General features: G+C 37.3%; 1 protein-coding gene across 3 annotated transcripts in view; it reads right to left on the minus strand.

Moving 5' to 3' along the window:
- The window catches only part of EPS15 (epidermal growth factor receptor pathway substrate 15), a 67,524-nt gene that overhangs the window by 52,514 nt on the left and 1,316 nt on the right, over positions 1-13,694 (minus strand). For 2 of the 3 annotated variants that reach the window (XM_058808239.1, XM_058808236.1), the window contains exons 2-3: positions 11,408-11,523; positions 11,200-11,319 (exon numbers count right to left, since the gene is read on the minus strand). In XM_058808239.1, coding sequence (XP_058664222.1) covers positions 11,200-11,280 — 81 coding nt within the window. In that variant the 5' untranslated portion in view covers positions 11,281-11,319; positions 11,408-11,523. The remainder of the gene's footprint in view (positions 1-11,199; positions 11,320-11,407; positions 11,524-13,694) is intronic. The other variant, XM_058808237.1, reaches the window with a different exon arrangement.

The raw sequence follows: 13,694 nt of genomic DNA on the forward strand, positions 1-13,694 counted from the left end.
TTCATCTTCTTATCTATTTTTACCTCCTCCACTTTCTTTCATTTTCATCTGGTCTTAATTACAACCATAACAATGTCAAAATGGTTCAGAAAGTATTAGACAAAATAACACCAATGCAGTAACATTGGCCATAAGACAAAAAACTTTCACAAATCACAGTAGCCTACTACAGCAACCCAGTCTTCAAGCTGAGAAATTCAGATACCAACATTTAAATAATATTTTTTAATTCATCCTTATTCAGGTCAACACAATATCCCTATTTAATTTTACACTGGTTGTTAAAACTTCTCCTAAATGTAAATCATGTTCTGCTTGCTCTTAGCAATGAAGTCTCTCATGTATGGGAGCTGCAGTGACAGAACAGAGATTTCAGCTGGGTTAAGGCAGTGAGTGCCAAAGGTTCAGTGAGATGAGTCAAAAGGCTCAACAATAGTGGAAAATCAATCAGATTTGAGAAGGTGTTAATGATTTAGCCCTAAGAGTAGATAAGGACAGAGACCATTTTAGTAAACCTTGATCAAATGACATTTAAAATGGTGGCTTTGCTGCTATGGAAAAGCTCACAAATTATTGACAAATACAGTGAGAAGCAAGAGCAAAGCATTATTTCCTACATCTGTATCAGTGCTGAGAGCTGTAAAGGAGACTACAGGTTGCACTCTGTGAAAGCTATCAAATACCAAACTGCAGTGCTCTTTCTGCAGGCAGAAGGAATTTCCACAGATGCTCTTTCAGCTGTATTTCCCCTTCACAAAAGCACAATCCTGCTGTATGTCCATAAAAGAGAAACCACCATGTGGGATTTTTTATTTACAGCCCTGTAGCAGGGAGTGGAATCTGTTCTGTTACTTGGCCAACTATTGCACAACATCAGCAGGCAAAATGTTCCTTTAAGTGAAACACATATAATCCCACTGGTGTCAACACATAAGACTAAGGAATGTTCCCTTAAAACCTCTCTTTGTTTTTTGGACTCCTCAATAACTGACAGGAAATTATATTTTTTCATTCTTCCACATCAGGTTGGTACTATCAATAACAGAGTGTAACTTGACTGATGAGGTAGTACCAAAAATATTTGCCTTTATGAAAAATCTTTTAAATACATACAATAAATATCACTGCTAAGTATTAAAGACTGAACATGTAAAGTAAAAAATCACTAAATAGTTCATAATTCAAAATATGTTCTCATTTGATTGTACACACAATGCAATTAAAATATGAAATATCCTTAAATATGACCAAGTTATTTGCTTAATGACTGATTTGTTTACTGGTTTGTTTGGTTGGTTGATTTTGTTTGGGGTTTTTTTAAAGATTAAGTTGCGGAAGTAAGGCAGCAGTGATTCAGCCTCAATGGAATTCTTAAGGTGTGCATGTGACTGATGAGATGCCAAAGGGCATTAATGGACTCTGAACTCCATCAGCTGATAAGGAATTGCTTTCCTCTGTGCCACTTTATGTTCCTGTCCTGTTATCTTTAATAAAAGATATCTCACCTGTTGAACAGGTGAAGCTAATACAGCTATAAACAGGTATAGCTGTGCAACAAGTACAAAGTGAAAGTCTGTGACCATTCACAATAAAATATTTCTTTAGTTTACTATTAGCAGCATTTAAAGCAGCTGTGGTAAATTCCAGTGTAATCATCACTATGACTTTGAAAAATACATCATGGATTTAGTAGCTTCACAACAGGTTTTCGATCAAACTTCCTCTCTTTACAAATAAAATTCCATTTAAATATATTCTGATTTTAAAAATGCACTGCAGAATCTGAAAGACTCTGTCAAATTTCACTGTTATTGGTAATACTAATTTAAATGTGATTCACAAAATATGAGAAGCAATTGAAGAATGTTATTTATAAATACCTACCTCAGATTACCAAAATTATTGATGATGATGCACAAGCATCAAACCACCAAGATTTTTCAGATCCCGATATCAATTGAATTTGTTGAATCAGTTCAATGACAAACAAATTTGACCTTCTCTAGAAGGACAACCCCCCCTCCCCAAAGTGCTCACAAGACAAATAAATATCAGGTATAAAACTGACACAAAGAACACTGAGGTCCAAAGGAGAAAAGTATCAAGGTTTTAGGTATGAAACAGAGGCAAAAGCCATATAAAGTAGGTAAAGTCAGATAGCTGGATGAGTTTTGCAGAAATCCTTCCTGAAAGAATCTCCATGATTCAAAAGACATTCAAATTCCATCCAAAACCTGAAACATTCTTGATTGTCAGTCTCTTTATGTTTAGTGAAGAGTTTGTTCCTATTGAAATCAAGTTTACTGTAATGTTTTTCCTTACAGAAATATCTGTACAAGATGATTTAATGAATTTCTCTCTCCTTTCCTTGTGACAGCATTAATGATGGTAAATTACATATATACAGATGAGCATGAGGAAAAAAACCACTCCAAAATCATCAGCAGAGCTATTTAGTTAACTGTAAAATGAATATATAGATCAGTTGCTCAATTTAGCTCAACTCCTTAGTTCTTCTAAGTAGGGAATAAATCCCAGGATAAAAATCAGCTGTGGGTCTCCTCCAGAGGACTGCAGAACAGATCCATGTTGTGCTAGATGGCACAACTGCCAGCCCAGAAATACAAACCATGCAGGTACCTTGTGGAGATTGAGGTGAGGAAAGCCTGTATTGTTGTATTTCTAAATACAGGTATATAGTTACTAATTAAAAGAACGGAACAGAAGATCTTAGGTGGGAGTGTGTGGAGGTTTTATGTGTGTTTTAACTGTATTTATCATGTACATTGGACAACAAATTGAAGCAGATCCTACAGCCAGGACTTTTGCTGCCAGTGAGGCTTGAAAGGCAAAAAGTATCCAAAGATTGCTTCAGGACATGGATGAGGAAACTCCTGATCAAAGCCTCTGACAGAAGCACAGAAGCTTGAATTGCTTCCTTGGGTTTCTAAATTCTTTCATGGATATTTTTCCAATCAGGCTACTAGAAATTTACTGTGTTTTTAATTTAATTTCTACTTCAGGAAGTGTGGTGGGGGCAGGACAGGCAGCTTGGCATGTGGAACAACTGGCACAGATGAAAGCCATCCAGATGGCATTAGGCTAAAAAAGTTCTCTTGCCCAAAATACAGCACCCACGTCCTTGGCAGATTCTAAAACCAGCACAGAATCTGTCTCTGTCTCCCTTTACCATTATCACACAGCTGACTTTTATATATATCTGCAGTTTTGATCCCTGCCCTTACAGCTTTGCAATAACTTCACAAATTTCTCATATGAGGAAAGCACTTAACAGGATTCAACAAGGAAGAAAATTTAATTAGACTTCTTTTTCTTTCAGGTAACTCAGTTTTTTAACATTGATGGAATAATGTTCATGAATTCCTGTAGCTCTTTGGGGATTACTAATTTAAAAAGCAATATAATTTAATCCTTGAATAAGTAATGTGAGGATCTATTTTTTAGCAGATGAGCAGATTAAATATATCACAAAAAGTAAAACGCCTCAAATTTTAGATGTTACACATTTAATTGCACATATGCAGTTATTTGATTAAATGAACTATGTGAGCTACTTGAACCAAGAAGAAATATTTCCAAGATCAATCTAATCTCATAATTAAGACTCTTCATGTACATCTAATAAGATCTGCCCGAACAATACAATATATCTACATTTGGTCAATGTTCTGTTCACAATTTATTATAAACTGCACTCAAGTCTGATCCTCATTACCAGAGGACTCAAACTTTGCTAATAATGCAATCTGGGAGTTTGCTTAATGTGAAAACCTGTAAAAAAGAAATATAATAATCTAGAAAGAGAACCTGTGACAAAACTGCATTTATCCCTCAAATCCCCTGGTTAGTTCTAGATTTACCATTCTTTCCATCATTGCACTATGTGAGCCAAATTTTCTTCTCATACACAACTGCACAATTGCTATCCAAGCCCACAGGTTCACAGAACTTCATGAAGAGCAGATGGTCTTATGTCAGTCTCTAGTCTTGCAAAGAAATCTTTTCCATCTCCAGCCAGCATGAGATTCAACAGCCAGAGAAGTTCTGCACAGTGATCATGAGAGGGAAGTAGAGTGTTTCCCTGAAAACTGGACAAGGAAATGCCTAAAATTGCAAGCTGACTGAAAGAGTAAAAGGAATTGAGTCAGCATTCTGGGGAAAGGAAGGAAAAGGGAGGGGTGGAACAAGAAGTATATTCTAAAAAAAAAAAAAAAAAAAAAAAAAAAAGTATGTTCAAAGCAGATACCATGAAAAAGATAAGTGCTACTAGTATGCCATAAATAATATAAGACTCACATAATGCACCATTAAAGTTTATGGATCAAATCCTCTTTCCTGGCCATGATGTACTTAGGCATTACAAAGACTCTCTCAGAGCTGGTTACAGCTTTCTGATTCACTACCCAGCCCAGTTCATCTCTGGCACTGAGATGGGACTGGAGATGATTCATTAATGGAGGGAGCCAAATTGCAATTTCTCTACCCTACAATCCCTTTAAGACACTGTTTAAAGGGGCTGTAAAACTGGCTAATATATTTCCTCTTAGTTAATTCTGAACTTTTCAGTCTAGAAGAGAAATTTTCTGGACCTTGGGAGCTTTTCTCTTGTTTTGCCTTGCCTGAGCACTGCCAGGGGACCCAGGACAGTGAGCAAGGCCTAAGGCTTTCCCCTCCTAAAGCCCCCTCAGGTTTCTCCAGCTGTGTGAATGCTTCAATTTGTCCCAAATAAACAGAGTTTATTTAGATGTGTCATGCACATGTACATGCACATCCATGCTCACTGATCACTAAACTGCAAAGCCAATTCAAATTTCTGGTGTTCAGGGGAGCTGTAAGCCTGGGTGCAATGTGCCCTCCGAGCATGCATAATCTGAAACAGATGGCTCAACAGATGAGCTGCCAAACACTCAAGGCCAATTCAAATGCCATCCAAAAGTAAAAGTTATGTGGGATAAAAGTTTTTCTTGTCCCACTTCAGATAAACAGGGCCTATCTGCTTGGAAGATGATTCTTTCTCATTTTCTGCTTGTCTACTTATTCTTTTCCAATATGGCATGCTCTAGAAAACAAATTCAGTTTTTACCAGCTGACAGCATTTTCCAATCTCTTGGTTGGGTTTTTTTTTAATAAAGATCCATACTCTGGAATGAAGAGATCGCAGGGTTATTTGAACATAAGTTAAAAAACAAAGCTGACAAGGAAAGAGCAAAATACAGGAACTTTCTGACCTTCAAGGCTGCAAAGAAAAGGTTGAAAATATGAACTGTTCAGAAACCAGAATTCCTTTTCAACTCATGCTTTGCTTAGCAGCGCTTAAGCACAAATAAATAATTTAAATTGCATGGACTATGAAGTGTATTGATTTCCCATTTAAACACTCTGATCCATGGTACTAGAGAGCTCTCCCCAGCTTGTGATACTTCCTACCTTTTCCACAGGACTCCCAGCCCACAGCTTGCCTAAGTGGAGCCATTGTTCCTGCAGGCATTATTATGGCAATGTCTTCATTGTAAAGTAAACCTGATTTGAAGCTACCATATGTCTTGATTTTCCTATAAATGCGGTTTTTTGACACCTGGAATTTTTCCTGAGGGTCCGCACACACACACACACAAACACATAGACAAACACCCACCAATATCTACGTGCATATATAAGTCTATTAATCTGTCTATCTCCCCAGATTCTGTATTCAGGTGTCTGAATTTCTTAACATCAGGAATCCTGACACAGGATAAATTAAATACATTCCTATTAAATACATTCAAAAAACCCAGACAATGGCAGACTGCATACTGCAGAGTTCTGGTGTGCATGAAAAAAAATGAACATTTCCAAAAAGTAATTACACAGTCTGGGCACTCACAGTACAGAACATGCCTGTGTGGCTGCTGGGAACAGAAATGACAGCCATCACTTCAGTCAGCCAAGCCCCACTGAGATCAGTCATGCTGCAGAACATTACCTATGCTTCACACTGCACCAGCTGACACCGCACTGATTCTCCTCTGAAATGTTTAAAGCACTACAGTACTACAGTTAAGGATTTGTGGGTGTAGGAGATTCAAGCCAAAACACACAAAGAAATTGTAAATTAACTCCACAGTCAAGACAAAGGGTGTAAGATTGGTCCACTACCTACAAGAAAAAGAAAATTGCTGCCTCTGTGTTTTAGAAATTCTGTGCAATGAGTAAATGTAATGCAGGGACTGCAGCAATTAAATGTAAGATATCACTGCTGAGATGTAGCAGAATAAATTCTCATTCAAAAGCATGAACCCAAACAGATGCAATATTTTACAGACAAATGGGTTAATGTTATCAGTATATAAGTGACAGCTGGATATGTGCAGGATTTTGTTTTGTCTAAAAATGACAGATATGCAAGCCAAAATCTCAAAGACAGGTAAGACAACAGCTCATTTGCTACTGGTTTTGCTGTATTAAGAAGAGCTGTATCTGTCCTCTATTTGTCAGACTAGAAACAAAAACTAGAGAGTGTAATGCTAATGATACACTCAGATCCTCCTTTTTTGCTTCTGCATTATGAATAGCAGAGTTTAACAGGGTAGTTACATGCTTTAATCTCTTAAGTCAATGTCATAAGTTTTGTTCTAGATTATGTGCATGTAATTACCTCAACACCAAAGGAACACAAAAGTGTGATATTTGGGGTGTTTGGCCTGGAAACACCCAACTGAACTTGTGCTTTTCTTTGCTGGTAACTTATTTCCAAAGGCTCAAGGCTTCTAATCTCCAAACTATATTGCACATTTCACCAGTAAACTAGAACAAACTATTTATTGTGTATACCCCAAGTAAACACACCACTGGAAGAAACTACCATGTCCTAAACATTACCAACTTCAGCTTATGCAAATTAAAGTTTCACTGTACACTGCAGACTTTTTTTATTGTTAGACTTCCTTGTAAGTACATTCCTTACAAGCTTATTTTCAAAAACTAATTCTCTTGGGCTGTGGAAAGCAAATTATGTAACTCTCCATTTTGTCAGTTGTCCAGAGAATTTGGTTAACTCCAGTAGCACTTAGAGATTTTAATATTAATGTTATTGTAGGATTTTCTTAGAAGTCACATTGCAGATACTGCTGCAATAGTTTATTGGGGCATTGGGAAGTTCACAGACTGAACTTTTGAAACTTGGAAGCAAACAGATTCAACAAGGCCTGGATTTTTTTTGGCTTACAAAGTGAGTAACAGAGCTGCCCTGTGTGTGCTGCTGCCCACAAGCTGAGTAGGATTTCCTTTGTTTCAGTCCATGACATCTGGATGTATTTCAACAGTTCCGAGCAACTTCAGCTTCAGCCATGCTCAGCAAAACTGTTCATGTTGGAGAAGTGGCAAAGTAAGATCTGACTACTAAAATGTAAAAATTAGGCTACAATATTATAAGATCCCACAGAAATACCACTTTTTTGGTAGAAAAAAAACCAAACCCTGACAACCCAAAACTCTCCTTGAAATAATAGTTAAAGAGTCCCTGGATGAAAATAAGTTCCAAATTAAAATAAGGAAAAATTAATATTAATAACAAAATAATATTAATAATAAAAATTAGCAGTAATGGTTCAGAAGAAAGGTCTAAACAGCTCAATGTCCTGTCTCCAAGCAGTGTCAGTAGCCAATAGTTATGGAAAATGGTAGGAGTGGAAAATGTAGTGATGCTGCTCTGGTGGACTTCCCAAAGTCCCAATGATTTTCAGTTCAGAAGTCACTTGAGCTGGAGTTAATTCTTGTGAGTGGTTGTTTTACTTTGGACAGCCAATTAATGCATCCAATAATATATCCAAGGCTTTTGTCTTCACCCTGCCAAGACTGAAACCTCACCAAGGTGTGCCAGGGCTTTCCCTGATCCTTGAACCTGGGTTTTCTCCCAAGCTGATGGAGCTGCAGGAGGTGCTGCTCTGAACTGAAGCCTCACTTCATCTGGAGATCTGATGTAGCTGCATTCTGCACAAGTCTGAGAGTTCACACATAAATGGAATATTCTCCTGACAGCTCCTGAGAGCTGACACAGTGGCAAAGCACCCATCTGCTTTCTAAATTCTGGTCCAAGTGCACATCATGACTTTAGGGGAGCAATCTGAGTGTATTCTGCCAACTACTTCTTTTTCTTCTACTAAATTAGTTTTCCCTTTCTTTTTTCATTTCTCATAGAAGAGAGAGAGAATTGAGTAGGATGAAAAAAAAAATCTGCATTTTTGCTTTCATCAGAACAAGGAGAAAGTAAATCCTTTAAGTAGGTATGAAAAAGGACTTTTTCATTCTCAGATAAGAAGAAAAAAATCTCCAGTTTTTGGTAGGATAAACTTTGCTAGTTTTGTCTCTCATTCTTACACAAGAAACAGTAACCCTAAAGAAAAATCTTTTTGGCATCCCAAAATCAGGGCAGTATTAAATGAGGGCTTATACTGTTCATGGACTCCTACACACAAATCCCTGGGAGTGATGCTAGGACTCAAGAAAAATGATTTTACCTTAAATTCCAGAATAAAATGTAGAGGAGACAGAAACTCATTCTACACTGACACAATGGAAACTTAGTTTTAACACATACCCCTTTAATACCTCTAGTTACGGAAATTAAATGGGCAATAAAGGCACACATTGTACTTGTGTATTATGATGGATTGCTCAGCTCTAGGTCTCCTTGATTTTACTTTTATCCTTCTTTTCATCACTTATTTAATACCCTAAAAATTACCAGAGTCAGATGTCTGTTATTGACCTGGACAAAAAACCAAACCAAACCAAAAACCAAAAAAATCAAAACAAAACAAAACAAAAAAAGAGGGCAAAAAAAGATAGGGAAAAAGATATTTTTCCCTCCAGATTTTACCATGACTTTGTACCACTGAGTGTGGATACTGCTCATAACAGCCTAAAAATATGCATATATTTTGGAACCTATCTGAATGTATAAACACCAGTTTTAAATACTACCTTTGATATTGCTGTATCTATTAATAATAGATAAATACAGTGTATAAAGAAAAACAAACAGTCCTTAATTGAAAATAAACACAGCATATAATCCTTATGAATAGTGACAATACTTGATTCTTAGCTTTTTCCTTGCTAAATTTGCTACACATCAAACTCTAAATTTTGTGAGAAGATGATGATGGATGTATTGCATTCTTGCTAAACCAACTATACAGAGCAAATAACCTTACCTGCACATATTAATAGGGCAAACACCATGAAAAAAGATGATGGTGAGAAAGCTTTGGGAAAAGAGATTATACTTATTTGCCTCTTTGTAGCAGTGGGCTGCATACCACAGCTGCAATGAAGGAAACATTCCAGTTGAGCAGCATTCCTCTGTATCTTTTCAAAGCCTCTGTGGAGGCTAAAGCAGGAATCACTTATTTGCGGTTGAGAAAATAGCATTACATTTTCTGCATTAAATTTTAAATACATTCTGCTCAGAGGATGATAAGATGTTTAAATCAAATGATGAGACATTACCCATCTCAGCAATGCATCAGGGGTATGAAATGGGATTCAGCACGCTGTGAATTCTAAACTCCTGTATTCAGCAAAGAATCACAGACTCACACAACACCACGTTGGAATTACAATATTATCCTCAAGGATAATATGCGTCATTCTTCCTTGGTGAAAGGACAGACTAGACAATATGGCCCAGCACCTTATCAACTCTGAATTTTAGAGGTGTCCATGGCCTGTTGATCTCAAGAGTAAATTATGATATTTTAAGTTTTATAATAAAATAATACAAAGGTGACAATGAATTGTTCACCAAAATTCATTCCAGCATTTTTCTACTTGCTAGATTGATTTTCAGATTACCAGAGCTCAGCCAATGTAGAGATGGAAAATAGCCTGTATAAATATTTCTTCAGTATAAAGGCTAGGTAATTAAAAAATTTATTTTGTATTAGATTTACACTATGTTTAAGTTACAGAATCTGTTAGAAGGTGCTTTCCCCATTTAATTTTTACTGCTATTAATTCCTCTCAGAACACTGAAGATCTCAAGCGTGATCAGGATATGTGGGAGGAATTCTTTGTCCTCTGAGTAAAGTGAGTGCAGAAGATAATCACATTTCTTAACAGCCAAGCCCCTCACCAAGCCCAGAAATGTACTTCTTGAGGTGATGTTGAGTCCTGAATTGCCAATCTACACTCCTGCAACTCCCAGATAATGTTATGTCAAACTGTCATGCAAAACCTGAACTTACTCTTAAGAAACCACACCAAAAATTTAGGTTGTGTTACTGTTTCAAAGCTACTCCAACTTATAATGTCCTTAAAATGTGTTTCTCTGTAAACCTTGTAACAGGATTTGGCCATTAGGTGAGTCACTGGAGTTGCCTAATTAAGCACCTCCACTCCCTGTTTTTAACACAGAGCAACAACATCTGACAAACTCCTCCCGGGGCTGCCAAGGGTCCGTGCCAGCGAGGTGAGTCAGCTGTGCCTTTGCTGCATCATCCCTCTGACAGACAGCACAGGGAGGATTAAATAGCTGCACCCAGAATAAATCTGACTTTCTGCATCATCTCTATCTTAAATGCAAGAGAGAGTCTTCAGCCCTGTCTTAAATGGTATTGCAGTTTGGCTGAACATATTCCATGGGTTTGGGGAACTGGCTCCAATATTCCAGTGCAGCTCTAAACACACCATGGAAGGATGAGATTCTGAACTGCAGGAAGGCAGAGCTAATGTCCAAAAAGAAAAGTTCCTTCTTTTGTGAACTTCCACCAAATGCAGCCATAAGCAATATGCAAAAACAGAACAGTGATTCTGAGACGTGATGACTTGATTCCCATTCAACCAGCTATAATTTGATTTTTCCAGAATATGCTAATATGGAGTCATTTAGAAGACTCAGGAAGGTCTGCATAGCCCTCAATGAAGTTCCTCATCCCTGACCAATTTAATGAATTTATGACAATTCATTAAATCAGAGAAAAACTAGATTAAAATGGACAGAATTGGGAAAATGTATTGCTAATGGCTTTTATTTCATAGCATCATAGAGGAATTGGCAAGAAAGGCCCAAGAGAATTATTTGTTTGCCTCAGAAACCAGCTACTGTCCTCCTTCCACTGTCTTGTTGATTTTTTAATAAACATTTGTACTAAAACAAGTGACAGTATAATAAATCTATTCAGAAAATCTACTTACAATGGCACTTACTGTCATGCTTGATTTAATTGTCCTCTTTGAAGAATGACTGCTTGTAGGGTGAAGGTGATTCTCTCCCATCTATCTTCCTCTCTGTAATCCCCTAAACCAAACATAATTCTAAAGAAATAAAATAAAAATGTTTATGCTCTGACAGTGCTCCTATTCTTAGTGTAGTTGGGATGTACATAGAGGGACTAGAAAATACCTGTAAAGGCCAGTAGCTGGAGACTGAGGATGACACAGAATGCTCCATCTTCTACTTGATTGTAGTTTATTACTGCATTTGCTACCCGTAAAAAATAAAATGGAAGGACCGTTTCCCTGAAGGTACAAATAAAAGACATTATTTGCTATCAACAAGTGAAAAAAGAATCATCCACTATCAGGCTAAAACATAAATTGTTAATTAGAATGATTACATTATCAGTAGTTGACACAGTGAACTTACAGGACAAGCAATAGAAAATTAAAGTACCAGCACATTTCTGAAGCTGGAAAAGAAACTGAAACAGAATGTTATTTGTTCTCTTCTCAAATGCCTTCCTTATGTTCCTCAGCACCCCAAGCAATTGCAGCTGTTGGGAGAACCAAAAGCCACTTTCACTGCTGCCAGTCACACTGCCAGACACCCTGAAGGAAACCCACAAGCCACAACTTCATCACTGAGGTTCTTCTGAGTTCAGCCATAACTTCAGAAAAATTACAACAGAAAAGCATTTTCTTCAGAAAGAATCAGACTTCCAGTGTTCTCTTGCTTCCATTGTCTACCCTGGTCCTTCACTGGTATTCACTCTGACCAGCAGTGTCTTCCTTTTGGCTAGAAACCATGAAGATTTAAACTGAAATGGGCAAAACATATAATTGACTGGACATGCTCGGACAAAGAAAAATAACATAGAGGAAATTTTTAAAAGTAGGGTGCAAATTGGGATGTCCTGGAAAACACAGGAAGGACTGGGCATATCTGAGGTTTCCCCCTACATTCCTGCTGGGACAGTCTGAGTACCCTGGAGGCCGCTCCATGGTCAGGAAATGTGTGTGTGGCTGGGTAACAGAACTGAGAGCTCTGGGAGGCAAGAGAATGGTGCTGGACAAGATTTTCAGCTTGTTTTCAACAAAGGCAGCACAAGGTAACAGATGCTGCCTTCAGCCCAGGTCTGTTACCTCTGCAGTACATTCCTCTCTCAGGTGACAGTGAGTACTGAATGGTACAGAGGGTGACACTCCAGTCTGAGTAAAGTTGTGTAAAATATGGAGAACATCACAATAAAACTATTTATAATCACAGAAAATAACAGCTCTTTGTAACTGATCCAGATGGAATTCAGACAGAACATGTTAAAGCAAACCAAATTCTTCTATTAAGAAATTACTCCCTAATTTCTATTTTAAGCCATTTTTTAATTCAAAATCATTGATGCTAATGATTTAAAATAAAAAGTGTATAAAAAGACATTATAGCACATTGCTGGTTTTAGCTTATTGATTTGTTTAAATGAACTAAAATGTTTGCATTGATCTTTCAAAATAAATTGATTAGGCCTCAAGAATCTTCATCAGAAGGATCTAAGTAGTTTGTCCTAAACCCTTCAGTAGTGCCCTCATGATCCATGCTCAATATAGGGGACCTATCTGACAGGCACAGAACATCCTGGCATGAAAGTGCATAAATCTGTATGATATACCCTGGATGCTCAAAGACTGTTATTTCAAATGTATTTATTTCAGTTTGTATGGGGCTTTCTGAAAAACAATGATTCTCTGATCTCTGCCAAATTACTTTAAGAGACTATCCACACTACATTTTTAAAAGAAACCTTGAGCTGAATTCCCCCTTTTATACCTGTTAACACCATTTTTCCTACTCTCAACTTTTAGCTAAAACGAGATATCAAAAATACATGCGATTTCTGGTGGATACAAGCCTTTGTCACATTTCCCCCCAAAAAAGAGTCAAAGAGAACAAAGAACTGCTAAGATATGCAGTGTAATCAGAAGTTCAGGAAATTCACCCTCTGATAAACCAAGCTCTTCTGTGGAGAATTTCCTATTGTGGATGCTCTGCCCACACACAGGTTTTTCAGGGTTAAGCCAAGAGAGGTTTTGTTCCATGAGTTCTTTGCATTGTTTCAGCTTCTGTTGCATAATAGAGCCAAAGGAGTGATGTGAGATAATAAAGCTCCAGTCCAGCTACAGCTTTAACTGGCAGCACTAGTAATGTTCTGGCACCATCTGATGTTTTTTGTTTTGCTTGCCTGGGTATAATCTCTAGGCAGCCCCGCTTTGTTTAGCCAGTGAAAATAAAGAACAAAAACAGACTACTAAGGTCATATGCAGCTTGGAAAAAAAAAAAAAAAGTTATCTAAATTAACAAGCCAAATTTCAAAATCAGATGGTGCGTTAGGTACCTTAAATTGGTAACCCCATGCATAAATACACCACCAGGTGACTCCAAGGAGTCAATGCTCCAAATTCCCATTGGTAACAAACTA

Source organism: Ammospiza caudacuta, chromosome 7 (assembly GCF_027887145.1).
Source record: "Ammospiza caudacuta isolate bAmmCau1 chromosome 7, bAmmCau1.pri, whole genome shotgun sequence".
NCBI lineage: Eukaryota > Metazoa > Chordata > Aves > Passeriformes > Passerellidae > Ammospiza > Ammospiza caudacuta.